At 43.7% G+C, this 26,715-nt stretch overlaps 1 protein-coding gene across 4 annotated transcripts in view; it reads right to left on the bottom strand.

The window, feature by feature from the left end:
- RASGRF2 (Ras protein specific guanine nucleotide releasing factor 2) overlaps window positions 1-26,715 on the bottom strand; it is a 400,547-nt gene that overhangs the window by 119,450 nt on the left and 254,382 nt on the right. For all 4 annotated transcript variants that reach the window (XM_069751051.1, XM_069751070.1, XM_069751043.1 and 1 more), the window contains exons 7-9: window positions 20,075-20,268; window positions 17,549-17,658; window positions 591-709 (exon numbers count right to left, since the gene is read on the bottom strand). In XM_069751051.1, coding sequence (XP_069607152.1) covers window positions 591-709; window positions 17,549-17,658; window positions 20,075-20,268 — 423 coding nt within the window. The remainder of the gene's footprint in view (window positions 1-590; window positions 710-17,548; window positions 17,659-20,074; window positions 20,269-26,715) is intronic.

Raw genomic sequence — 26,715 nt, 5'->3', positions numbered from 1 at the left:
AGGGAAGAATGGATTCAATGAAATTTCAACAAAGTTTTCATGCAAAACATAACACCATCTGTAAAAAAGGTGATGTTGAACACAAATCAAAATCCACATTTGACTACCTCAAAAGGCACAAGCTGAAGGTTTTACAATGACCCTCACAGTCCCCTGATCTGAACATCATTGAAAATCTGTGACTAGATCTCAAAATAGCAGTGCAAGCAAGACGACCCAGGAATCTCACAGAAGTGGAAAAGTGTTGTAAATTTTGTAAAAACTGAAAAGACTCTTGTTTTGATACAAAAAGCATTTCCAAGATGTGATACTTTCAAAAGGGGGAGCTACTAGGTATTAACCATGCAGGGTACCCATTTTCCTTTTTGAAATTTTTAAAATGTAAAAAATGACTTTTTTGCCTAAAAATGGAAATGTGTCCTCTAACTTTAGCTCTTTTAGAGATAATTTTATCTTCAACTTGCTTAACTGTTCTCAATAACAGTAATTTTGACCAGGGGTGCCAAAATTTTTTCCATGCCCCTGTATATATATTGATACATGTCACATATTTCACTGGTAGTTTGTATGTAAAAAATAGTAAATCTTACCTTGGCGTATGAATGTTTGGCTTGTATCTAGTAATATATCGCAGCCCTCCACAATCATTCTTTCAATGGACAAGTTTTTTCGAATGTTTTCTGTGTCGCTGACTTCATCATGCATTACCCTGTATAGCACAATCTATATTAAATGATTTGTCTACATAGCAGAATAGCACTAAAAACACATGCCGATTTGTCCTACAATTATCACCTCCTCAAACATGCACACTTTAAATGACGACATTAGCAGGAGGAGCAGTTTACATCATCTTAATATAAGGTTTTAATAATATTTTGTTTGCAAAAAAAATATCCCTCAATTCCCTGTAGTTGCAACTGCTGGTACCAGAGTTGTATTAGTTAACATTATGTCCAGAGAAGGGCGATTTGGAGTCCTGTATCAGGCTCATGGCATTGTTACATGCAGCACTCATGGAAAGTGTACGCTGGGCAGACTCTATTTGGGATATATCAATTAGGCTATGTGCACACATCAGGATTCTTTGCAGAAATTTCCTGAACAAAACTGGACTTTTTCTGCAGGAAGTCCGCATTTTTCCCGTATTTTTTGTGCGGATTTTTCCCTTTTTTTTCGGGAGCTTCCCAATGCACTAAATAGTGGGAAATCTGCGAAAAATCAGCAAACTAATGAACATGCTATGTGGTTTTTTTTCCCGCGGAAAAAAACGCAACATGTGCACCAAAATTGCGGACTGCATTCTATTAATAGGATGCTTAATGGATGCGTTTTTTTGTGTTTTTATATCGAAAAAAACGCGAAAAATCTGGAATGTGTGCACACAGCCTAAATGTGAGATAGAGTGAAAGTCGAGAGGAATATTTAATCAGATACTTTTTCCCCATCACAGCACACAACACTGGTTGTAAAGTCACTGACTAGGTTTTCTCTAAAACTTGCCAGTCCTTATGGCGCTTTCACATGTGATAAATGGCACTGTCATTTTATCATGTGGTAACTGGATGCACAGCATTAAGACCGTATCATTTAGAAGCTGAGTACTGTTCAGTAAGGTCATGGGACCAGTCACTAAAGTAAGTTACACTGCAAGAACTATGACAGAACTATGACAAAACTAGGGCAAAATCCAATGAATTACATGTAGATTTGTCCCAGGGTTTTCTGAGGATTGAGATGCGGTATTTTTGCAGTAATTACTTATTGTATAGTGTATAGCTGCAGCGATGGCTATATGGCTTATAGATGCAATTATGGCTATAAGAAGTATTAGCTGCATTGATGGCTATACAGCGGACTGTCAAACTCTTTTTCACAAAGGGCCATATCAGCATTATAGTTGCCTTTAAAGGGGTGCTTATAATTGTAAGGGCTCGTGCAGTTGTCTGTACAACACAGTACGAGCATGGACTGCAATGAATGGACTGGGGCTATAAGACAGCGTGGCCCCTAAGGCCAAGAGCACGGCCCATGGACAGCAAGGCCAAGAGCACGGCCCACGGACAGCAAAGCCAAGAGCGCGGCCCCTTTGAAGCAGGGCCAAGAGCGCAGCCCCTGGACAGCAGGGCCAAGAGCATGGCCCCTGGCGAAAAGGGCCAAGAGCACGGCGCTGTTCCAGGGCAGTAGGGTTAAGAGCGCTGTTCTAGGGCAGTAGGGTTAAGAGCGCTGTCCCTGGGTAGTAGGGCTAATTGCGCTGCGTCAGACCTCAGAGTTTAAGATGGACTGCTCCCTATGATAATTAATGGCTGCATCTGCTCTCATTCAAAGATGGAACCTGATTCCTTTGCCAGCCCCTCCTGCCAAGTACTGACTACCTTGGTTCTGATTTAAAGATGGAACCTTCTCCTTTTGCTGATCAATCTGCTAGGCACTTGCTGGTCCCATTCCAATTTAAAGATGCTATCCGCTTAGTTAAATGCTGGCTGACTGCATCCACTCTGTTTCAAAGATGGTCCTCGCGCCTTGTGCTGGTGCCACGCCCTTTACTAAGTGCTGGCTGCATCCACTCAGATTCCAAGCTAACACCAGCTTTACTACACGCCATGTCACTGAAGATCACAGACAGTGCTTCATAGAGGGGGTGGCCCAAGCACAGGCGGGTGTCATCTCGGATTTTGAGCTGCAGCGCACACTTCCACACTGCTCTTTAAAGGAAACTCACATGCAATGGACACAGAAAGCATAGTTTTCTGTACAGGAAAAGTGGAGAGACGTTTCTTCTGTGTCTTAACCTCACTAGCCACATGAATTGACGTGTCGGGCCAGATTCGGCTAGCGGGCCTCGAGTTTGACAAGCCTGCAGGTTATTGTTGCAGCAAACGATGGCTATATGGGATATTGTTGCAGTGAGTGCTGGCTCTACGGGGTATTGTTGCAGCGAGTGATGGCTATACGGGGTATTGTTGCAGCGAGTGATGGCTATACGGAGTACTGCTGCAGCGAGTGATGGCTATACGGGGTATTGTTGCAGCAAGTGATGGCTATACGGGGTATTGTTGCAGGGAGTGATGGCTATACGGAGTACTGCTGCAGCGAGTGATGGCTATACGGGGTATTGTTGCAGCGAGTGATGGCTATACGGAGTATTGCTGCAGCGAGTGATGGCTATACAGGGTATTGTTGCAGCGAGTGATGGCTATACGGGGTATTGTTGCAGCGAGTGATGGCTATACGGAGTATTGTTGCAGCGAGTGATGGCTATACGGAGTACTGCTGCAGTGAGTGATGGCTATAAGGGGTATTGTTGCAGCGAGTGATGGCTATACGGGGTATTGTTGCAGTGATGGCTATACGGGGTATTGTTGCAGCAAGTGATGGCTATACGGAGTATTGTTGCAGCGAGTGATGGCTATACGGAGTACTGCTGCAGCGAGTGATGGCTATACGGGGTATTGTTGCAGCGAGTGATGGCTATACGGGGTATTGTTGCAGCGAGTGATGGCTATACGGGGTATTGTTGCAGCGAGTGATGGCTATACGGAGTACTGCTGCAGTGAGTGATGGCTATACGGGGTATTGTTGCAGCGAGTGATGGCTATACGGAGTACTGCTGCAGTGAGTGATGGCTATACGGGGTATTGTTGCAGCGAGTGATGGCTATACGGGGTATTGTTGCAGCGAGTGATGGCTATACGGGGTATTGTTGCAGCGAGTGATGGCTATATGGAGTACTGCTGCAGCGAGTGATGGCTATACGGGGTATTGTTGCAGCAAGTGATGGCTATACGGGGTATTGTTGCAGCAAGTGATGGCTATACGGGGTATTGTTGCAGCGAGTGATGGCTATACGTGGTATTGTTGCAGCGAGTGATGGCTATACGGGGTATTGTTGCAGCGAGTGATGGCTATACGGAGTACTGCTGCAGTGAGTGATGGCTATACGGGGTATTGTTGCAGCGAGTGATGGCTATACGGGGTATTGTTGCAGCGAGTGATGGCTATACGGGGTATTGTTGCAGCGAGTGATGGCTATACGGAGTACTGCTGCAGCGAGTGATGGCTATACGGGGTATTGTTGCAGCAAGTGATGGCTATACGGGGTATTGTTGCAGCAAGTGATGGCTATACGGGGTATTGTTGCAGCGAGTGATGGCTATACGTGGTATTGTTGCAGCGAGTGATGGCTATACGGGGTATTGTTGCAGCGAGTGATGGCTATACGGAGTACTGCTGCAGTGAGTGATGGCTATACGGGGTATTGTTGCAGCGAGTGATGGCTATACGGAGTACTGCTGCAGCGAGTGATGGCTATACGGGGTATTGTTGCAGCGAGTGATGGCTATACGGGGTATTGTTGCAGCGAGTGATGGCTATACGGGGTATTGCTGCAGCGAGTGATGGCTATACGGGGTATTGTTGCAGTGATGGCTATACGGGGTATTGTTGCAGTGATGGCTATACGGGGTATTGTTGCAGCGAGTGATGGCTGTACGGACCCAGCCAAGTGAGAATTTCACAGCATATTCTAACATATTTACTACTAGAATTCTCATACTAACTTGCAACATTTTCATGCAGTTAACAAGACTGACTGTCCCCAGACTAACTGCCAGCATTAGGCTCTACTATTTACTGCCAGATTACTAAGGTTACACGTAAACTGTGACAACCATGTATGTGGGTTCTAAACATAGCACAGCTCCATACTTTTAGTCAAATTAGAGATTGATCAAAAATGCCAGAGGATAGCAGAAGGAGAACAAGAAAAACACAAAGTATAATGTATGCATGTTTAAAATTCAGGTCAGTATAATGTATACATGTTTAAAATTCAGGTCTATATTTCTACTGTAAATAACAAAAAGACTGACCTGCACCTCCAAACAGAACAAGACAAGTGTGAACAGTCAAAGCTAAGAAAAAATAGAAGCACTCGGAAATGCTATAATCTGCAAACATTGAATATATGAAACTGGAAAGGAATTACTGCTATAGCAAATATGTTAAAAAGGAAGGTACTTAACGAATATTTTGGGCAATTTGAAAGAGCCAGCGACAAGGCCCTTAGTTGGGACCGTAACCTAATATGCCAGTTTCGATTGCATATATTCAATGTTTGTATATTATAGCTCCCTCTGAGCACTCCTCCCATCAGCCTAAGGTATCTTCAATTAGAGCTGAATTTGACTTGCCATTAAACTGTAGGCATTCAGCACGGGAAAGGTATACTAGGTTAGGGTCCCAACAAAGTGGTACACCTTGTCGCTGGCTGTTAGGCTCTCATGAACTGGCCAATTTGTGCGCCAAGTACGTTCATTTTTAATGTATTTTCTATAGCAGTAATTAAGTAATTATAGCAGTAATTAAGTTTCAATTTCATAAATTCAATTGTTGCATATTATTGCATTTCATAGTACAGTTGTTTTTTCTTAGACATATTTGTACAGTGACACAATTTTCAGCATTATCTACTTTACACCAGTACAAACGGATGTGAAACAAAGTAACCAAGATGTGATTACAGTGAAACCTAAGGTCAGGAGTCTGCCTCTGCCACTGAAGAATCTTCCATTACTGGTTGAAATGCAGTAAGTTTTGGTCATTAAACAACTATATTGTCAAGCGGTATTAGCAGGTTTTAGAGCACTTGACCAAGTCTGAGCAGAATGCATGTCTGTATACAATTCATTCTGTTTCTTCATTCTGCTATCCAGTTCAGGGTTGCCAACTTGACTTATTTTTTCTGGACAGCTGCTATCCAAAAATCACGGACAGACAATATTTTTACAGACACATTAGAAAATGTGGAGCAGGGGTACGTCACTCGTCATACGTTACAGATTCATGAGGAGGCATGCACCTTCTATGAATCAGAAGCATCTGACTCCAGCATGCCCATTTATCAAGACTGGTGTGAACAACGCTAGCCTTGATGATTATGTATTTTTCCATTGTATACTATTGTATTGTATAGCGTAATATAATACTGCAAGAAAAAGATTTATAAACATATACTGGTCTGACAGCACCCCAAAAAAGACATGACTTCGGAAAGTGTAACTATAAGGCCTTAATCACCAGATCCAATCTACCAACCCCTTATCTAATAAATAAATACACCATACTGCATGACGTTAGATATAATGACCATAGCAGCCTCATTTTATCAAATAAACATATAAAAAAATAATAATTCTTTGTCAAAATGACAACCAGAAAGGAAGGGGGATTGAAGGTTCCGAAACCATTCTAAAACCACAACGAAACAGTTCCTCCACACCAGCCCCATTGCACCTAGCTGAATGTTGCCCATACTAAAATGTTCCGCTAGACCTCACCCAGTAGGGACCCGTGTACAATTCTGTAGAATTCTGTAAGAACTTTGAAACAGATGGGAGTCACCCATCCCTGCACTTGGCTTCCACGTCCTTCAGTGCAACTAACCTCCTTCAAAACACCCTCTTTTAATGCCAATGTGGGCAAGCATGACCCCTTATGCATGAGGGCCACGCAACACCAACAACGTATTCTCAACTCCTTCCATTAAAGCCAGAGCCCATATGTCAGTCCCAATTGCATTTAAATTAATAATGTCAGGCCTCAGAAATTCCCTGGAAGGAATTTCCATCTTGCGGTGCCTTACCACTACCCCCTCATTGCGTGCAAGGAAGCAGGACACCCAGTTAACTTTACCATGGGCTTTGTTGATCCTCTCTAACGACTTTGCCTGTCTCCAAGAAAGGTGCACTACAATATCGGACTAAACCCAGGTAGGAGGACCAGTGCCTCAAACAATCATACTTGATGTCACAACTCCCTTCACAGCCTGGAGTTATTGCCACCCGTGTGTAGTACCAGAATATCTGGGGGCTTATCTAGAGTGATATGCAAATGGTATTCTGACATTACTCTGTTCCACATCAAATTGCTGAAACCATCCATTGCACATTTTGCAGAATCTCTAAGGAGACCCAATTGCGGTCCTGCCCATCTTGCATTAGCCGAAGGGAACTTCAATACACTTAAGAATGACCTAAAACCCAGACCAACAAAGGTGTTCCTGCAACACAAGAAAAGTTGGGATGCAATAGGTATTAACTTCAAGAAAATATACGTACAAGTATGTTTATAACATGCAGTCTAACGTAGGACTGATATCCTGTAGACTCCTAAAGGCCAACCTTCTTTACTGCCTTGAACCTTAAGCTCTAGCAAGCAGCCTTGGTTGCGATGCCAATCCGGAAAGAGTGAGAACCAAAATCCCCACTATTCAAACCGCACCGATACCAACAGCGCCTAAAGATTATATTGAATTGATAGACCGTTAAAGCCGACCAATACTGAAATCAAAAAGAACCGTGGCGTGGAACCCCTCACCTCCAAAAAAGAAAAAACTAATTTTAGCAGACATTTGAAATATGCTTTTAACACCCCACAACTCTAAACAGATTTTCCCATCCATATCAGATTTGAAATCTTCAAGTAGCATCGTACTACGTCTTCAAAACACGATACAGCCTTTGAAGACAAACCTCCATGGCACTTGACATTTTGCTGACCAATTCTACCACCCGAAATGCCCCCAAAAATGCCAAAACAAAAGCTACGTAAAATAAACAGCATTCATACTCAGACTTGCACACGTCTCCCAGGCAGCATAATAGCTGCTCTAAGATTTTAAAAGATACTTGGATTCGCCAACCCCGTATGATGCTTCCTAAACACTTTCATTGCCTGGTGAACTAAAAAATCTTATGTGAAGTCCCTCCAACTCAACAATTTAAAGAAAATGGCCAAGCCTGCTATTCTACCCAACATCTCTGAGAATGACAAACTTTCCTGAAACGCTCTCATATATAATAACAAATACGGGCGGTCAGCTGCCAATACCTGCTCGCCAACGGAATCCTTGAGTTCCTGGCAAAAACACCAGAAACCTACACAAAAGTGCTTGGAGTGACGGGACCCCTCACCAGCCAAGGCTGTGCGAAAATAAGGTCCCAAAACCACTGGGCCCATTTGGTCTCCAGTCGCTCCATGTCTGGTGCCAGCTCCTGAAACCGATGTGACTGGAAGCAAGGCAATATATCAGCTATTGAGTTCTGAACCATTGGCGCATGATCAACATGAAACCATACATTTAAATCTAAACACCTGAGCACTAGATGGTGCAACAGAGATAAAACCGCTGACAAAGGCTTCATACAATGCACTATACTTATCACAAAAGAAGCATACCCTCCTTTTCCTAAGCTCTGTCCCCCAGACCTCCAAAGCTACAACGATAGGAAACATTTCCAACTATGCCAAATTCCTGATCACACCTGCAGTTTCCATGTCTCCAGCCATTCATTCAGGCACAATCTACTAGCAAAATGGGCCCTGAGTCACAAGAACCAGATGAGTCCATGAATTCCACAAAGTCAATGTTAGACATTACCTGATCCAACCACACTGATCTTTCATTGTATGATTGAAGAAATTGCTCCCAAACAGCTAAATCCACTTTGTGCTCGGAGTTTAATTGCACATAATGCATAGGATGCTTTATACCAGCGTTAGCCTGGGCCAATCTCCCTGAGATCACTCTACCCATAGGAAGAATTCTGCAAACAAAATTGAACTTGTCCAAAGGAGATTGTAATTGACGGAGACAACATTTTTTGGCCTGCAACAACTCCTACACACAAGCTTTCAAATCCCTTAACTTATCCACTGATAAGCGACATTCCATTTTAATAGTACCCGGCTTAATACCTAAAAACTTTAAAACCGTTGAAGGGCCTTCAGTTTTTTCTGGAAACAAAGTAAGGCCAAACTGGGAATCCACCTACTTAAACGTCCTAGGCAGTGATGAACAAAATGCGGATACACAAAGTCATCTGAGTAATTCAAAACCGAACCCACATCAGATTCTTCCTTCACTAGCCACTCAATGAAACTTTTCAAAGTATGATCACGAAATCAAACAACTCATCAGTAAACAACAATCCACATAAAATGTTCCATCCCAAGAACAACCTAGGAAATAAAAAAAATCTCTGGATGTACTGGCAGCAAGCGAAACGTGGATTCAAGGTCCGTTTTTGCCAAAGAGCCCCTACTCCTAACATGCGCACCCAGTTCATGCCTTATCAAACAAAACGTAAGAAACAGACACCAACTCTCAAAATTACATAGGAAAGACCTGCTGACAGGTATAATTTAAGCTAACATAATTGTAAACTGTAAGGGCAGCCATACGCTGGGACTGATTAAGGTGTGGATAAAACCATAATGTCCTTTGTATAGCATTTTTTCCAAGTAATGTTGAGTGCCCTTTTTCATCAGCAATACATATTATATACCGTAATGAGGCTATTTACAGGTTTAAAAAAAAGGGAGTGATGTTTCACTTTTACAGTAGTGTCCCTTTAAGTGTTCTCTTTGCGATAAAGTATTATGCAATGGCATCGATATTTCCTTGATGAATGCATTATCCTTCAGCCAGTGCATCAGCCAATGACCTGGGCAAATAATCTTTTAATCTGATCTAGATCAGAAGCATGCTTTCTATTCATTTTAAAGACATTATATGACTGACATAAGTAATGATGGGAGAATAGAAAACCAGCCTTCTACATGAGGCATTATCGTATCTAATAGGAAAGGAGTGTATAGTAGAGACAGAAATAGAAGGAAGCATCTAGGCAGAGGCAAGCTCTTAGCACCTTCACAACAAGGCCAATTATTGTTTCTGCTTTTCAATTTTTCCTCCCCATCTTCCCAGATACATAACTTTTTATATTTCTGTCCACAGACATATGAGAGTTTGTTTATTGCAAGAAGAGTTGTACTTTTGATTGACATAATTCATTTTACCACATAATGTATTGGAAAAAGGGAAAAATAATCCAAGAGGGAAGAAATTATGAAAAAATTCAATTCTGACATTTTTTTGTTTTTTGGGGAATTGCTTTTACCATGCACATTTTGCGCTAAAAATTAACTAGCCATACGATTCTACTAATCAGTTCGATTACAGCGATACCAAATATGTCCCGCTTTTTAATTATTTTAGTGGTGAAAAGAAAATATCAGAAATGTAAAAGAAAATCTCGGGGTGCTGTCACTGTTTTCCAAAACCCATCACATTTTCATTTGTTCGGTCGATGGAGCTGTGTGACGGCTTATTTTTTGGAGTGCGAGACAGTTTTATTGCTATCATTTTGGGATAGATGTGACATCTAGATTATTTTCCTATTTTGATAGATCGGACTTTTCTTAACACGGTGATACTACATGTTTGTATTTTCTAAGTTTTATTTTATTTTTAATGGGGGAAAAGGGTCGATTTGAACGAATGTTTTTTTTTCATATTTTCCAAAATATAAATTTTTCTACGTTTCATTGTTTTTATTAGTGCCCTTAGGGCAGGGGTCCCCAACTCCAGTCCTCAAGGCCCACCAACAGGTCATGTTTTCAGGATTTCCTTTGCATTGCACAGGTGATGCAATTATTACCTGGGCAAGACTAAGGAAATCCTGAAAACATGACATGTTGGTGGGCCTTGAGGACTGGAGTTGGGGACCCCTGCCTTAGGGGACTTGAAGCTGCAATTGTCTGATCGCTTGTGTTATATACAGCAATGCCACAGTATTGCTGTATATAGTAAAAATCACGGTCTCCTTTGAAGCTCGGCCACTCCATAATGAGAGACTCCGATGTCTTCAACAGACCCTCGGCTGCAATAGCAACCCATCGGCGACCGACCTGGAAATCATGATTGGGGCACACCAATGGGTGCATGGAATCACGCGCCCCCATACCCAGAGTTTCACAACTCCACCCACAATTGTTAGAGGCAAGTCCTGGCTGTGACACAGAGCCATCAACTGCCGAGTATTCCATTAACTTCACGTCATCTCACACAAAGACTACAAGTGCTTCTTACTAAATTAGAATATCATCAAAAAGTTAATTTATTTCACTTCTTCAATACAAAAAGTGATACTCATATTATATACAGTCATTACAAACAGTGTGATCTATTTTAAGTGTTTATTTCTGTTAACGTTGATGATTATGGCTTACAGCCAATGAAAACCCAAAAGTCATTATCTCAGTAAATTACAATGCTTTATAACACCAGCTTGAAAAATGATTTTAAAATTCTAAACGTTGGCCTACTGAAATGATTGTTCAGTAAATGTACTCAATACTTGGTCGGTGCTCCTTTTGCTTCAATTACTGCATCAATGCGGTGTGGCATGGAGGCGATCAGCCTGTGGTACTGCTGAGGTGTTATGGAAGCCCAGGTTGCTTTGGTCTGGTGTCTCATCTTCCTCTTGACAATACCCCATAGATTCTCTATGGGGTTAAGGTCAGACAAGTTTGCTGGCAAATCAAGCACAGTGATACTGCTGATTTTAAACCAGGTTTTGGTACTTTTGGCAGTGTGGACAGGTGCCAAGTGCTGTTGGAGAATGAAATTTTGATCTTCAAAAAGCTTGTCGTCAGAGGGAAGCATGAAGTGCTCTAAAATTTCCTGTTATACATTTGCACTGACTTTGGTCTTGATAAAACAGTGGACCTACAAAAGCAGATGACATGGCTCCCCAAGCCATCACTGATTGTGGAAACTTCACACTAGACCTCAAGCAGCTTAGATTGTGTTCCTCTGAACTCTTCATAAGGACTCTGGGACCTCGATTTCCAAATGAAATGCAAAATTTACTTTAAACTGAAAACAACACTTTGAACCACTGAGCAACCGTCCAGTTCTTTTTCTTCTTGGCCCAGGTAACACGCTTCTGGCGTTGCCTATTGTACACGATTGGCTTGACACAAGTTATGCGACACTTGTAGCCCATGTTCTGAATACATCCGTGTGTGGTGGGTCTTGAAGCAATGACTCCAGCAGCAGTCCACTCCTTGTGTATCTTCCCAAAATTTTTTAATGGCCTTTTCTTAACAATCCTTTCAAGGCCGTGGTTAACCCGCTTGCTTGTGCACAGTTTTCTACCACACTTTTTCCCTCCACTCAACTTACCATTAATATGCTTGGATACAGCACTCTGAACAACCAGCTTCTTCAGCAATGACCCTTTCAGGCTTACCCTCTTTGTGGAGTGTGTCAATGACTGACTTCTGGACATCTGTCAAGTCAGCAGTCTTCCCCATGATTGTGGAGCCTACTGAAACAGACTAAGGGACACTTTTAAACGCTAAGGAAGCCTTTGCAAGTTTTTTTTGTTAATTATTTTAATTTACTGAGATAATGACTTTTGGGTTTTCATTGGCTGTAGTGAGAAGCACTTGTATGATCATGCAGAGCAAGATGGCAGTGGAGGCTTTCCTCTACAGGGATCAGTCTAGCTTTTGTCTTGGATGCAATGATAGCCAGATATTGGTCTGGAAACAATGCCATTAAAAGGCCTTCATGAGGGAGCATCACACTGGTCCTGCTCCTGAGACTGTGACGTGAGGTGGCATAACATACATTAGTTGTACCCCTCTAGTCTTCATTCCAGGTACACTAACAGCTCGGTGTTACATTCATTTTGTGGTGAAATCAGTGGTACATCCATTTCTCCAAAGTGTCCCAGGATTTATTTATTAATGTTACAATGCTAGGCTGCAAATTGGTTGTGCTACTGTGAGCAGCCTGTGTGTGACCTATACGTATTGCCATGGTTCGCAGAATCTCCAGACTTGTCTCCCATCGATCACAACTCAGATGTAATTGAAAAAGGAGCTGGCAGCAGCGAATCCTGATGATTTGCACCCCTAAATGCATTCAGGAATATTTACAACAATTTAAAAACAATTAATTTTGTTCAATATGGAGAAAGTGATTACCCATATAGCGTGCTGCAATGTGTACTATATGTTTACAGACTTGCCAGAGGAAAAGACAAACTCTACATGCCAGAAATGCAAAGTGCAAAGTCTTCAGGAGAAAATAGCTACCGTATATACACTCGAATATAAGCCGACCCGAGTATAAGCCGACCCCCCTAATTTTGCCACAAAAAACTGGGAAAACTTATTGACTCGAGTATAAGCCTAGGGTGGAAAATGCAGCAGCTACCGGTGAATTTCAAAAATAAAAATAGATGCTCAATACCGTTCATTATGGCTCCATAGCTGTGCCATATAGTGCTCTGCACCGTTCATTATTGCCCCATAGATGTACCATAGAAAGGTGTGCCATATAATGCTCTGCACCGTTCATTATTGCCCCATAGCTGTGCCATATAGTGCTCTGCACTGTTCATTATTGCCCCATAGCTGTGCCATATAGTGCTCTGCACCGTTCATTATTGCCCCATAGCTGTGCCATATAGTGCTCTGCACAGTTCATTATTGCCCCATAGCTATGCCATATAGTGCTCTGCACCGTTCATTATTGCCCCATAGCTGTGCCATATAGTGCTCTGCACAGTTCATTATTGCCCCATAGCTGTGCCATATAGTGCTCTGCACCGTTCATTATTGCCCCATAACTGTGCCATATTGTGCTCTGCACAGTTCATTATTGCCCCATAGCTGTGCCATATAGTGCTCTGCACCGTTCATTATTGCCCCATAGATGTGCCATATAGTGCTCTGCACCGTTCATTCTTGCCCCATAGCTGTGCCATATAGTGCTCTGCACAGTTCATTATTGCCCCATAGCTGTGCCATATAGTGCTCTGCACCGTTCATTTTTGTCCCATAGCTGTGCCATATAGTGCTCTGCACCGTTCATTATTGCCCCATAGCTGTGCCATATAGTGCTCTGCACCGTTCATTCTTGCCCCATAGCTGTGCCATATAGTGCTCTGCACCGTTCATTTTTGCCCCATAGCTGTGCCATATATTGCTCTGCACCGTTCATTTTTGCCCCATAGATGCTCCATAGAAAGCTGTGCCATTGCTGCTGCAATAATAAAAAAAAAATGCCATACTCACCTCTCTTGCTTGCAGCTCCTCAGCGTCCCGTCTCGGCGTCTCTCTGCATTGACTGATCAGGCAGAGGGCGGCACGCACACTATATGATATCATCGTGCCCTCTGACCTGAACCTGAACAGTCAGTGCAAGAGGACGCGAAGACAGGGCGGCGCCCGGCGGGTGGAACGCGGACAGGTGAATATAAAATACTCACCTAGTCCCAGCGCTCCTGACGCTGCCCCTGCCTGTCACACTGTCTTCGGTGCCGCAGCTCTACCTGTCAGCGATCACTGGCACCGCCCAGAGGAATGAATATGCGGCTCCACCCCTATGGGAGTGGAGTCCATATTCTTTTCTCTAATGAGCGGTCCCACGTGACCGCTGAACAGGGGAAGAGCTGCGGCACCCGGAGAAATATGGTAGATGTAGTATATTTTTACTTCTGCAAAGCATGATAAAATATCTCATACTATCCTTATTGAAAAAATGATTAAGTATGGGATGGACAAGGCTACGGTTAACTGGCTCACTGATCGTATTCAAAGGGTGGTAATAAATGGTGGAACATCCAATTGGATGAGTGTTTTAAAGGGAACCTGTCACCTGCCTTGTGCAGGCGTGTACTTTGGAGGACACAGCATGAACTTCAACCCAATATTGTGGCCAACATGCAGCCAGTGGGTAAGGAAAGGGTGAATCAAACACCCAAAACCCCGCCCATATGACCGCAAACCTGTCCCACCAAATTCAGGTGACAGGTTCCCTTTAAGTCGAGTACCACAATACTCTGTCTTAGCCCCAGTGTTCAACATTTTTATAAACGATCTAGATAAGGGAACTGAAGCTAAACTAATGAAATGGTAAGCTAGGGGGATAGCAAACACTAGAGAAGACAGAGAAAGGATTGAGATGGATCTAGATAAGCTTGAAAAAATGGTGTTAGAATGGTATTTAACAGGAAGAAATGCAAGATTCTACTTCTGGACAAGAAAAACAAATGACAGCTACAGAATGGGAAGAACAGAATTAATTAGCAGCATGTGAAAAAGACTTGGGCATACCAATAGATCACAGATTGCACATAGTGTCAATAGAGAGACAGCAGCAAAAAAAAAGGCAACACAGTTCTGGGATGTATTAAAAGAAGCATAGAGTCTAGATCACGTGAAGTAATTGCCCCCCTCTATTCCTCCTTAGCCAGACCTCAGCTTGAATACTGTGTCCAGTTCTGGGCACCACAATTTAAAAAAAGATATCGAAACAATTTAGCAAGATCAGAGAAGAGCTATCAGGATGGTGAGCGGACTGCCAACTATGTCCTAAGAGGAACGGTTAAAGGATCTGGGAATGTTTAGCTTGTAAAAAAGAAGGTTAAGAGGAGACTTAATGTCTATCTACAAATATCTGAAGGAATGTCACAGTGTAGAGGGATTATGCTTATTTTTATCTACATGTGGAAACACGAGAAGCAATGCAAAGAAACTGAAAGGGAGAAGATACAGATTAGATATTAGAAAAAACTTTTAGACAGTGAGGGTGATCAATGAGTGAAACGGGCTGTCATGAGAGGTTTAAAGTTCTTCTTCGATAGAAGTCTTTAAACAGAGGATGGACAGACATTTGTCGGAGATGGTTCAATGAATCCAGTACAGAGTAGGGTGTAGCACATGACGTCCTTGGAGCTCCCTTCAAACTCTAACATTCTATTAATATACACTCAGATAACCATTAACCCCTTCACGACCTTGCCCTTTTTTGTTTTTGTGTTCTCGTTTTTCGCTCCCCTCTTTCCCAGAGCCATAACTTTTTTATTTTTCCATCAATATGGCCATGTGAGGGCTTGTTTTTTAAGGGACAAGTTGCACTTTTCAACGACATCATTGGTTTTAGCATGTTGTGTACTAGAAAATGGGAAAAAAATTCCAAGTGTGGTGAAATTGCAAAAAAAATGCAATCCCACACTTGTTTTTTGTTTGGCTTTTTTGCTAGGTTCACTAAATGCTAAAACTGACCTGCCATTATGATTCTCTTGGTCACTACGAGTTCATAGACACCAAACGTGTCTATGTTTCGTTTTATCTAAGTGGTAAAAAAATAATTCCAAACTTTGCTAAAAAAAAAAAAAAAGCGCAATTTTCCAATACCCATAGCGTCTCCATTTTTTGTGATCTGGGGTCAGGTGAGGGCTTATTTTTTGCGTGCCGAGCTGGCATTTTTATTGATACTATTTAGGTGCAGATACCTTCTTTTGATCATCAGTTATTAAATTTTAGTTTTTGTCAACACTAGGGTTGAGCGAAACGGGTCGAAATTTTTCAAAAGTCGCCGACTTTTGGCAAGGTCGGGTTTCATGAAACCCGACCCGACCCCAGTGTGGGGTCGGCAATGAAGTCGGCGATCTTTTGAATCTAGAATCGGAATTCCGATACCGATTCCCGATATGTTTAAGATATCGGGAATTGGTATCGGAAATCAGATTTAAGTGTAAAATAAAGAATTAAAATAAAAAATATCGCAATACTTACCCTCTGACGCGCCCTGGTACTAACCGGGAACCTTCCTTCCTTAGAATCAGCCTTCCAGGACCCTGCGGTGACGTCGCGGTGACGTCGCGGCTTGTGATTGGCCGCGCGGCCGCCCATGTGACCGCTCGCGCGGCCAATCACAAGCCGCGACGTCACCCGCGACATCACCGAAGGTCCTGGAAGGGCTGATTCTTAGGAAGGAAGGCTGCCGGAAAGAAGCAGGGCGCGTCAGAGGGTAAGTATTGCGATATTTTTTATTTTAATTCTTTATTTTACACTAAAATATGGATCGCAGGGCCTGAAGGAGAGTTTCCGCTCCTTCAGACCCTGGGAACCATGGAAACCCAATGCACTGCATTGGGTTTCGGGTTTCGTCCGACCCCGACCCCGACTTTTTTATAGGATCGGCCGATTTCACTCGACCCGACTTTTTCAAAAGTCGGGTTTCGTGAAACCTGAGCCGATCCTATAAAAGTAAAGGTCGCTCAACCCTAGTCAACACAGCTGCATGATTTGCGGCTGCTAGACAGCTTGAATACATGTGGGGGTTGCCTGTTTGTTAGGAAATCCCCACATGTATTCAAGCGGTCTAGCAGCTGCAAATCATGCACCTGCGTCGATAAAAACTAAATCTCCGAGCACACTGAAATACTGGGAGACCACCCAAGCATGCTCAGAGAAACTCAAGTAACAAGCATACTCACTCATCACTAGTGGTGATGCGTTAGACAGCAGGATGGAGCAACAGAAGTGTAGTAGGTTATGAGTCTAGTAAGGGAGGAAACATAGGAATTAAAAAGTGGTTGTTCAAGTAGTGGACAACCCCTTTAACTTATGGTACAGCACCTACACAACTAAGGATGTTCTCAGGGAAAGATGAGAAAGTGAACATGTGGGTAAATTATGTGACCACTAGATGCAGAAACCTGTCTCTAGTGTTTAAGTAGCCCATGTATGGACAGCAGGCAAGGCATTTGCAGACCTGGGATAAGTTACAAAGACAGTTGCATATGTAACAAATTAACAGTCTATGGCACTAAGTCAGTACCCCCCCTTCCCCCGTTACCTGAAAATAAAACATGATTTGAGGACAGTTCTGTTGCCTTACCTTGAAAGTTCCTCTAACTTGGATTGTGCAAATTCTAAACTTTTCCTCTCTACATGCTCATGTGGAGTATGGGCCAGAAGCTCATGGAGGGTTATAATGTACCGAGGTATCTAAAAGAAAGATATATTTCTATTTAATACTAAATTATGTCATCAGCATAAAATGCTTTAATTAAACATGTGCGAAAATTTCAGTGACTGAAATATCCAAAATTTTAAAAGATAACTATGAAGGCATTTTATGTGCAGAAAGAGGGATACTTTGTCATTTCATAAATTCATCTTAGCAAAAATGCTTAAAGAAAACCTATATGCAAATTGCCTCTACAGAGAGGAAGAGGACTTTAACTCTACAGCACGACCTGTTGGAAGCAGCAATCCTACAAGTCATTATCGACCCTTTAACGAGTCTTGCAATATGACTTGTGATAAAAGCCGAATCAGAATCTCAATTTACCGACATGGCGTTTTGTGGTATTGCCCCTCATCAAGCAAAGTATGAGAACTGATTTGGCTGGGTTAGAGCAGTGTTTCTCAACTCCAGTCCTCAAGACCCACCAACAGGCCAAGTTTTCAAGATTTCCATAGGTGATGGAGTTAATGCTGTAGCAAGTGATGAAATTATCACCTGTGAAATACTAAGAGATCCTGAAAACTTGACCTGTTGGTGGGTCTTGAGGACCGAAGTTGAGAAACACTGGGTTAGAGCAGGGGTCCCCAACTCCAGTCCTCAAGGCCCACCAACAGGTCATGTTTTCAGGATTACCTTTGCATTGCACAGGTGATGCAATTATTACCTGGGCAAGACTAAGGAAATCCTGAAAACATGACATGTTGGTGGGCCTTGAGGACTGGAGTTGGGGACCCCTGCGTTAGAGGATGTGGACTGATCTGAGGGGTAATGTCCAAAAAAGAAGAAAAAAGGTGGCACTCACCATCCAAATTAAAACAGTCCTTTATTCAATCCATTTAAATGGGTACAGAGGGGGAGAGGTGGATGCCTTCTGTCGACGATAACTGCGCTACAACGGGTCCTATACTGTGTACTTAGTATAAGACCTGTTGAAGCGCAGTTAGCACGAAATGGCCGTCTTCCACAGAAGGCTTCCATCCGCTGTACCCGTTTTAATGGATTGAATTAAGGACTGTTTTAATTTGGATGGTGAGTACCACCTTTTTTCTTCTTTTTTGGATATTATTTGATTATCCCTGTTTGGTGTGCACCCGTATTCCTGCAGTTGTCCGGTGTTCATAAATACAGGTAGAAGTTGAATTACAGCTGTAACAATCACAGAGGTGCCAGCAATACATTCTCCTTTACAAACATTTTTGAGTTGAGGGGTAACGTTTCTCTTGAGAGTGACATACCAGCTATGCCAAGGTAAGGCTGATTCGTCGTGCAATGAACCTCACACCTGATGGATGCTGCCCAGTCCGTTGGGGAAAGAGATCATGCTACAGACAAGTCAGAAAAGTGGGTCCTCGGTGGCTTCTTCCTGCCCACAGCGCTAGATTCAGAGGTCTCTGCCTATATGTGTGTACAGGCAAAGAACTGGCAATCCAGGGCAGCGGGTGGGGAGAAGCCACTGAGGATCTGCCAATCAGACTATTCTGTAGTACGGTCTCTTTCCCCGGCAGCTTTTAAATTATGTTTTTCTCTGAAAATGCCGCAACATTTAGGAGTCAAACACAAATGGCTATGTTCATACAGCCAGTGCCCGATACAAGCTGCCCATGGATTGGGCAGTATGTAATCATTGTCAGATTTTTTTAAATGATCTAACTTTAGCTTTTTTTGAATCTTTGATTATGAAGACCAAGCTTTTAGGCCGGCCTTTGCTGGGTGCATGAGGGCTACAGAAGCTTCGTCTTTAATGTTTGGTAGTTTCTTAAAGCGCATTTCGTGTACAGTCCCCTGTAACCTCAAAAAAATGAAAACTGAAACTAAGTTACAGTTATTGCATTTGGTTGTCTACAGTAACTCCACAACTAATCAATTGTAGCTGTAACATTATGCTTAAGCGTCATAAACACTAAGAATCTCATTAGCATCAAAGCAAGCCGAGCTTTCAGAATAGGAAATGCTCAGAATTGATATTTGCTATTCAGTCAGCCAAGCAGTTAATTATGGAATAAAATGAATACTTCCCTATCTCGGTATCTATATATGGATTAGAAAAATTCTGTATGGTTTCTCACAATAGACCTTCTAGCTACAACCATGGTAACATAGGCCGCTTGTCTGCAGATCAACCAATAATTATCCATGGTCACTCCTCATTGTTTGGAAGAGGTGTACTTATTTGGTCAGCATGACAAAATTGCGCTACCAGACAATTAACAGGTGGCAAAATATCTGTTTTCAAGGACTTCCAACATCAATAACAGCCACATAAAAATCTAGCAAATAAAGCACCTGCTTGCAAATGAATTAGAACTGTGAAATCAGAGTGTACGTGGATAAACACATGCATTTGTATCAGTGTTACAGACTGGTATGTGCCGTTTGACCATGCACCAAAATTACCTGGAACATTGGATAGGTCAGGAACGTCTCCAGCATCCTCCCTTCACATGCTGGATTGGCTTCGTATTGTTTGAGGAGTTTGTCGAAGTCACGGTTTTGCTTGCAGTTTGCCAGCACTTGCAGACTGTACTGATGATTCCGGACAAATTCTTGGTAGATGTTCAGCATGGGCAGCAAAATATCAAACAAATCAGCTGGATGAAAAGGAAGAAAGGTCTGAGGATTGGTTTAAGCATTTCTAAGAACGGAAAAGCTACCACAAACAAAATAAACTACAATGTGAAAAGATTAATCGCCAAAGAAAATGATTATACTACTGCAGAAAGAGGAAATAAAACTATGCTTGGAAAAAGCATTCATTTCCAGTGAACTATTCCACATTTCTTTTTCACGTTGCACCCGCAAACTAAAATGTATTTTATTGGAATTGTATGTAATACACCAACACAATGTAGCAAATATTGGGGAAATGTTAAGAAAATGAAACATGGTGTTCTAATGATTTTAAAAATAAAATCTGAAAATTGTGACATGCATATGTATTCAGCCCCCAATAGCCTGATACCCCTATATAAATCCTGATTGACTTCATAAGTCATATAATTAGAATATAATTCATATATTAGAATAGAAGGCCACCCAAACAGAGATCCCAAGCAAAGAGAGCACTAATTAGAAAAGTAGCCAAGACACCCATGATCACTCTGGAGGAGCTGCAGAGATCCACAACTCAGGTGGGAGAATCAGTCCACAAGACAACTATTAGTCATATACTCCACAAATCTGGCCTTTATGGAAGAGTTGCAAGAAGAAAGCCATACAAAGTCCAGTTTACAAAAAGCCATGTAGGGGACACAGCCAACATGTGGAAGAAAGTGCTCTAGTGAGAGAAGACCAAAGTAGAACTTTTTAAGCTAAGAACAATGCAGAACGATATGTACGGTGGAAAACTAACACTTTAAATAACCATGAAAACACCATCCCCACTGTCAAACATGGTGGTGGCAGCATCATGCTGTGGGGATGTTTTTCTTCAGCAAGGATTAGAAAGCTGGTCAGAGTTCATGGGTAGATGAATGGAGCTACATACAGGGCAATCCTGTAGGAAAACCTGTTAGAGGCTGCAAAAGACTTGAGATTCGGGCATAGGTTCACCTGCTTGCAGGACAACAAACCTAAACATTCTGTCAGAGCTACAATGGAATGGTTTAAATCGAAATATATTCATGTGTGTGAATGAGTCAGTCACAGTCCAGACCTAAATCCCATTAAGAAGCTGTGGCAAGACTTGATAATTACTGTTCACACACACCTCCATCCAATCTCCCGGAGCTAGAGCTATTTTGCAAAGTAGAATGGGGAAAAAAAAATCTGGTAGAGACATACCCCAAAAGACTTGCTGGAGCAATTCCTGCAAAAGGTGGCCCTACAAAGTATTGACTTAGAAGGGGCTGAATACAAATACAATTTTCAGATTTAGATTTGTAAAATAATTAGAAAACCATGTATCATTTCCTTTTAACAAATACTTGCTACTTCGTATTGGTATGTATTAAATAAAATGCCAATAAAACACATTTAAGTTTCTGGGTGGAATGTGAAAAAATTCACCAGGTATGAATATTTTTACAAAGCACTGTAAATATACAGTGCCTTGCAAAAGTATTCGGCTCCCTGGAACTTTTCAACCTTTTCCCACATATCATGCCTCAAACATAAAGATACCAAATGTAAATTTTTGGTAAAGAATCAGCAACAAGTGGAACACAATTGTGAAGTTGAACGAAATTTGTTGGTTATTTTACATTTTTGTGGAAATTCAAAAACTGAAAAGTGGGGTGTGCAATATTATTCGGCCCCTTTAACTTAATACTTTGTTGTGCCACCTTTTGCTGCGATTACAGCTGCAAGTCGCTTGGGGTATGTCTCTATCAGTTTTGCACATCGAGAGACTGAAATTCTTGGCCATTCCTCCTTGGCAAACAGCTCGAGCTCAGTGAGGTTTGATGGAGATCGTTTGTGAACAGCAGTTTTCAGCTCTTTCCACAGATTCTCGATTGGATTGAGGTCTGGACTTTGACTTGGCCATTCTAACACCTGGATACGTTTATTTGTGAACCATTCCATTGTAGATTTTGCTTTATGTTTGGGATCATTGTCTTGTTGGAAGACAAATCTCCATCCAAGTCTTCGGTCTTTTGCAGACTCCAACAGGTTTTCTTCAAGAATGGTCCTGTATTTGGCTCCATCCATCTTCCCATCAGTTTAACCATTTTCCCTGTCCCTGCTGAAGAAAAGCAGGCCCAAACCATTATGCTGCCACCACCATGTTTGACAGTGGGGATGGTGTGTTCAGGGTGATGAGTTGTGTTGCCTTTACGCCAAACATATCGTTTGGCATTGTTGCCAAAAAGTTCGATTTTGGTTTCATCTGACCAGAGCACCTTCTTCCACATGTTTGGTGTGTCTCCCAGGTGGCTTGTTGCAAACTTTAAAGACACTTTTTATGGATATCTTTGAGAAATGGCTTTCTTCTTGCCACTCTTCCATAAAGGCCATATTTGTGCAGTGTACGTCTGATTGTCCTATGGACAGACTGTCCCACCTCAGTTGTAGATATCTGCGGTTCATCCAGCGTGATCATGGGCCTCTTGGCTGCATTTCTGATCAGTCTTCTCCTTGTTTGAGATGAAAGTTTAGAGGGACGGCTGGGTCTTCGTAAATTTGCAGTGGTATGATACTCCTTCCATTTGAATATGATCGCTTGCACAGTGCTCCTTGGGATGTTTAAAGTTTTCAAAATTATTTTGTATCCAAATCCAGCTTTAAAGTTCTCCACAAGAGTATCACGGACCTGCCTGTTGTGTTCCTTGGTCTTCATGATGCTCTCTGTGCTTCAAACAGAACCCCAAGGCTATCACAGAGCAGGTGAATTTATACTGAGACTTGATTACACACAGGTGGATTATATTTATCATCATTAGGCATTTAGGACAACATTGGATCATTCAGAGATCCACAATGAACTTCTGGAGTGAGTTTGCTGCAGTGAAAGTAAAGGGGCCGAATAATATTGCACGCCCCACTTTTCAGTTTTTGAATTTCCACAAAAATACCCGCTTCCCACATATACTGGTCAAAAAAACTGCCAATGTAGAAAGTTGGCCACCTATGTCGGTACCACTGGCATGGAAAACATCAACACCACAATTCAGGTCACCCCCATAAAGGGCAGACCAATTGTGTCAGGAGTGAACAGTCTCACACATAGCCTTGATGTATATCTTGATAGGATCCTCCATTCATTTGTGATGGCATTGAGCTCCTAAACTTGTAACACTTCTGATCGACTCCAAAAAATTGATGGAGTCATGCTAGAACAAGATACAATCCTGCAAGCATTGATGTGGAGGCCTTGTATTCTTCCATTCCCCGCAAAAAAAGGCCTAGAGATAACCAATTACTATCTTAACTGTTCTGACATTAAAAACTTTAAACATCAGGCTGGGGACTTAGGTAATAGTGTAAGAATATAGAAATATTATAAAGAGGGAACAAAATGTGTGGACATAAACCCCCTAAAAACTTTATTAATGACTAATAAAAACCACCCAATTTCTGTAAGTGCAAAAAGAAACAGGTAATGAACATTAATAATATTATTATTACCTAAGACAGTAATAATTTTCTATTTAATATTTCTAACAGATCAAACATTGGTCTGCCATTTATTGATTGTTTCTTTTTGCACTTAGGAAAATTGGGTGGCTTTTATTAGTCATTAATAAAGTATTTAAGGAAAAAATAAGCAATGTGTGCATGGGACTTCAGGGATCTCATTCACTTTGCTTATACTGTAAAACCATGCATATATTCCATGTGCACATAATCTTACAGCTAATCGAGGAGAGTCACTGACTGAATAATTTATATTATTAAGCAGCAGAGATTATAGTTAACTAGCTATTGAACCCGTTCTACGCCCGGGTGGCGAGCATTTATATTGGTATATGGTCTCCATCCTGGTATGTGCTGCTCCATCCTGCGTCCCCATCCTGTCATGTGCTGCACCCATCCTGCATCCCGAACCTGTCATGTGCTGCACCTATCCTGCGTCCCCATCCTGTCATGTGCTGCTCCATCCTGCGTCCCCATCCTGTCATGTGCTGCACCCATCCTGCGTCCCCATCCTGTCATGTGCTGCACCTATCCTGCGTCCCCATCCTGGTATGTGCTGCACCCATCCTGCGTCCCCATCCTGTCATGTGCTGCACCCATCCTGCGTCCCCATCCTGTCATGTGCTGCACCCATCCTGCGTCCCCATCCTGTCATGTGCTGCACCCATCCTGCGTCCCCATCCTGTCATGTGCTGCACCCATCCTGCGTCCTCATCCTGGTATGTGCTGCACCCATCCTGCGTCCCCATCCTGTCATGTGCTGCACCCATCCTGCGTCCCCATCCTGGTATGTGCTGCACCCATCCTGCGTCCCCATCCTGTCATGTGCTGCACCCATCCTGGTATGTGCTGCACCCATCCTGCGTCCCCATCCTGGTATGTGCTGCACCCATCCTGCGTCCCCATCCTGTCATGTGCTGCACCCATCCTGCGTCCCCATCCTGTCATGTGCTGCACCCATCCTGCGTCCCCATCCTGGTATGTGCTGAATAATTTATATTATTAAGCAGCAGAGATTATAGTTAACTAGCTATTGAACCCGTTCTACGCCCGGGTGGCGAGCATTTATATTGGTATATGGTCTCCATCCTGGTATGTGCTGCTCCATCCTGCGTCCCCATCCTGTCATGTGCTGCACCCATCCTGCATCCCGAACTTGTCATGTGCTGCACCTATCCTGCGTCCCCATCCTGTCATGTGCTGCTCCATCCTGCGTCCCCACCCTGTCATGTGCTGCACCCATCCTGCGTCCCCATCCTGTTATGTGCTGCACCTATCCTGCGTCCCCATCCTGGTATGTGCTGCAACCATCCTGCGCCCCCATCCTGTCATGTGCTGCACCCATTCTGCGTCCCCATCCTGGTATGTGCTGCACCCATCCTGCGTCCCCATCCTGTCATGTGCTGCACCCATCCTGCGTCCCCATCCTGGTATGTGCTGCACCCATCCTGCGTCCCCATCCTGGTATGTGCTGCACCCATCCTGCATCCCCATCCTGTCATGTGCTGCACCTATCCTGCGTCCCCATCCTGGTATGTGCTGCAACCATCCGGCACCCCCATCCTGTCATGTGCTGCACCCATTCTGCGTCCCCATCCTGGTATGTGCTGCACCCATCCTGCGTCCCCATCCTGTCATGTGCTGCACCCATCCTGCGTCCCCATCCTGGTATGTGCTGCACCCATCCTGCGTCCCCATCCTGGTATGTGCTGCACCCATCCTGCGTTCCCATCCTGTCATGTGCTGCACCCATCCTGCGTCCCCATCCTGGTATGTGCTGCACCCATCCTGCGTCCCCATCCTGCGGCCCCATCCTGGTATGTGCTGCAACCATCCTGCGTCCCCATCCTGGTATGTGCTGCAACCATCCTGCGTCCCCATCCTGCGTCCCCATCCTGGTATGTGCTGCAACCATCCTGCGTCCCCATCCTGGTATGTGCTGCAACCATCCTGCGTCCCCATCCTGTCATGTGCTGCACCCATCCTGCGTCCCCATCCTGGTATGTGCTGCACCCATCCTGCGTCCCCATCCTGTCATGTGCTGCACCCATCCTGCGTCCCCATCCTGGTATGTGCTGCACCCATCCTGAGTCCCCATCCTGTCATGTGCTGCACCCATCCTGCGTCCTCATTCTGGTATGTGCTGCACCCATCCTGCATCCCCATCCTGTCATGTGCTGCACCCATCCTGCGTCCCCATCCTGGTATGTGCTGCACCCATCCTGCGTCCCCATCCTGTCATGTGCTGCACCCATCCTGGTATGTGCTGCACCCATCCTGCGTCCCCATCCTGGTATGTGCTGCACCCATCCTGCGTCCCCATCCTGTCATGTGCTGCGCCCATACTGCGTCCCCATCCTGTCATGTGCTGCACCCATCCTGCGTCCCCATCCTGGTATGTGCTGCACCCATCCTGCGTCCCCATCCTGGTATGTGCTGCAACCATCCTGCGTCCCCATCCTGCGTCCCCATCCTGGTATGTGCTGCAACCATCCTGCGTCCCCATCCTGCGTCCCCATCCTGGTATGTGCTGTACCCATCCTGCGTCCCCATCCTGTCATGTGCTGCACCCATCCTGCGTCCCCATCCTGGTATGTGCTGCACCCATCCTGCGTCCCCATCCTGTCATGTGCTGCACCCATCCTGCGTCCCCATCCTGTCATGTGCTGCACCCATCCTGCGTCCCCATCCTGGTATGTGCTGCACCCATCCTGCGTCCCCATCCTGGTATGTGCTGCACCCATCCTGCGTCCCCATCCTGTCATGTGCTGCACCCATCCTGCGTCCCCATCCTGGTATGTGCTGCACCCATCCTGCGTCCCCATCCTGTGTCCCCATCCTGGTATGTGCTGCAACCATCCTGCGTCCCCATCCTGGTATGTGCTGCAACCATCCTGCGTCCCCATCCTGGTATGTGCTGCAACCATCCTGCGTCCCCATCCTGCATCCCCATCCTGGTATGT

The sequence above is a fragment of the Ranitomeya imitator genome, chromosome 1 (assembly GCF_032444005.1).
Source record: "Ranitomeya imitator isolate aRanImi1 chromosome 1, aRanImi1.pri, whole genome shotgun sequence".
Lineage (NCBI taxonomy): Eukaryota > Metazoa > Chordata > Amphibia > Anura > Dendrobatidae > Ranitomeya > Ranitomeya imitator.
This window is presented reverse-complemented; position numbering and strand designations above follow the sequence as displayed.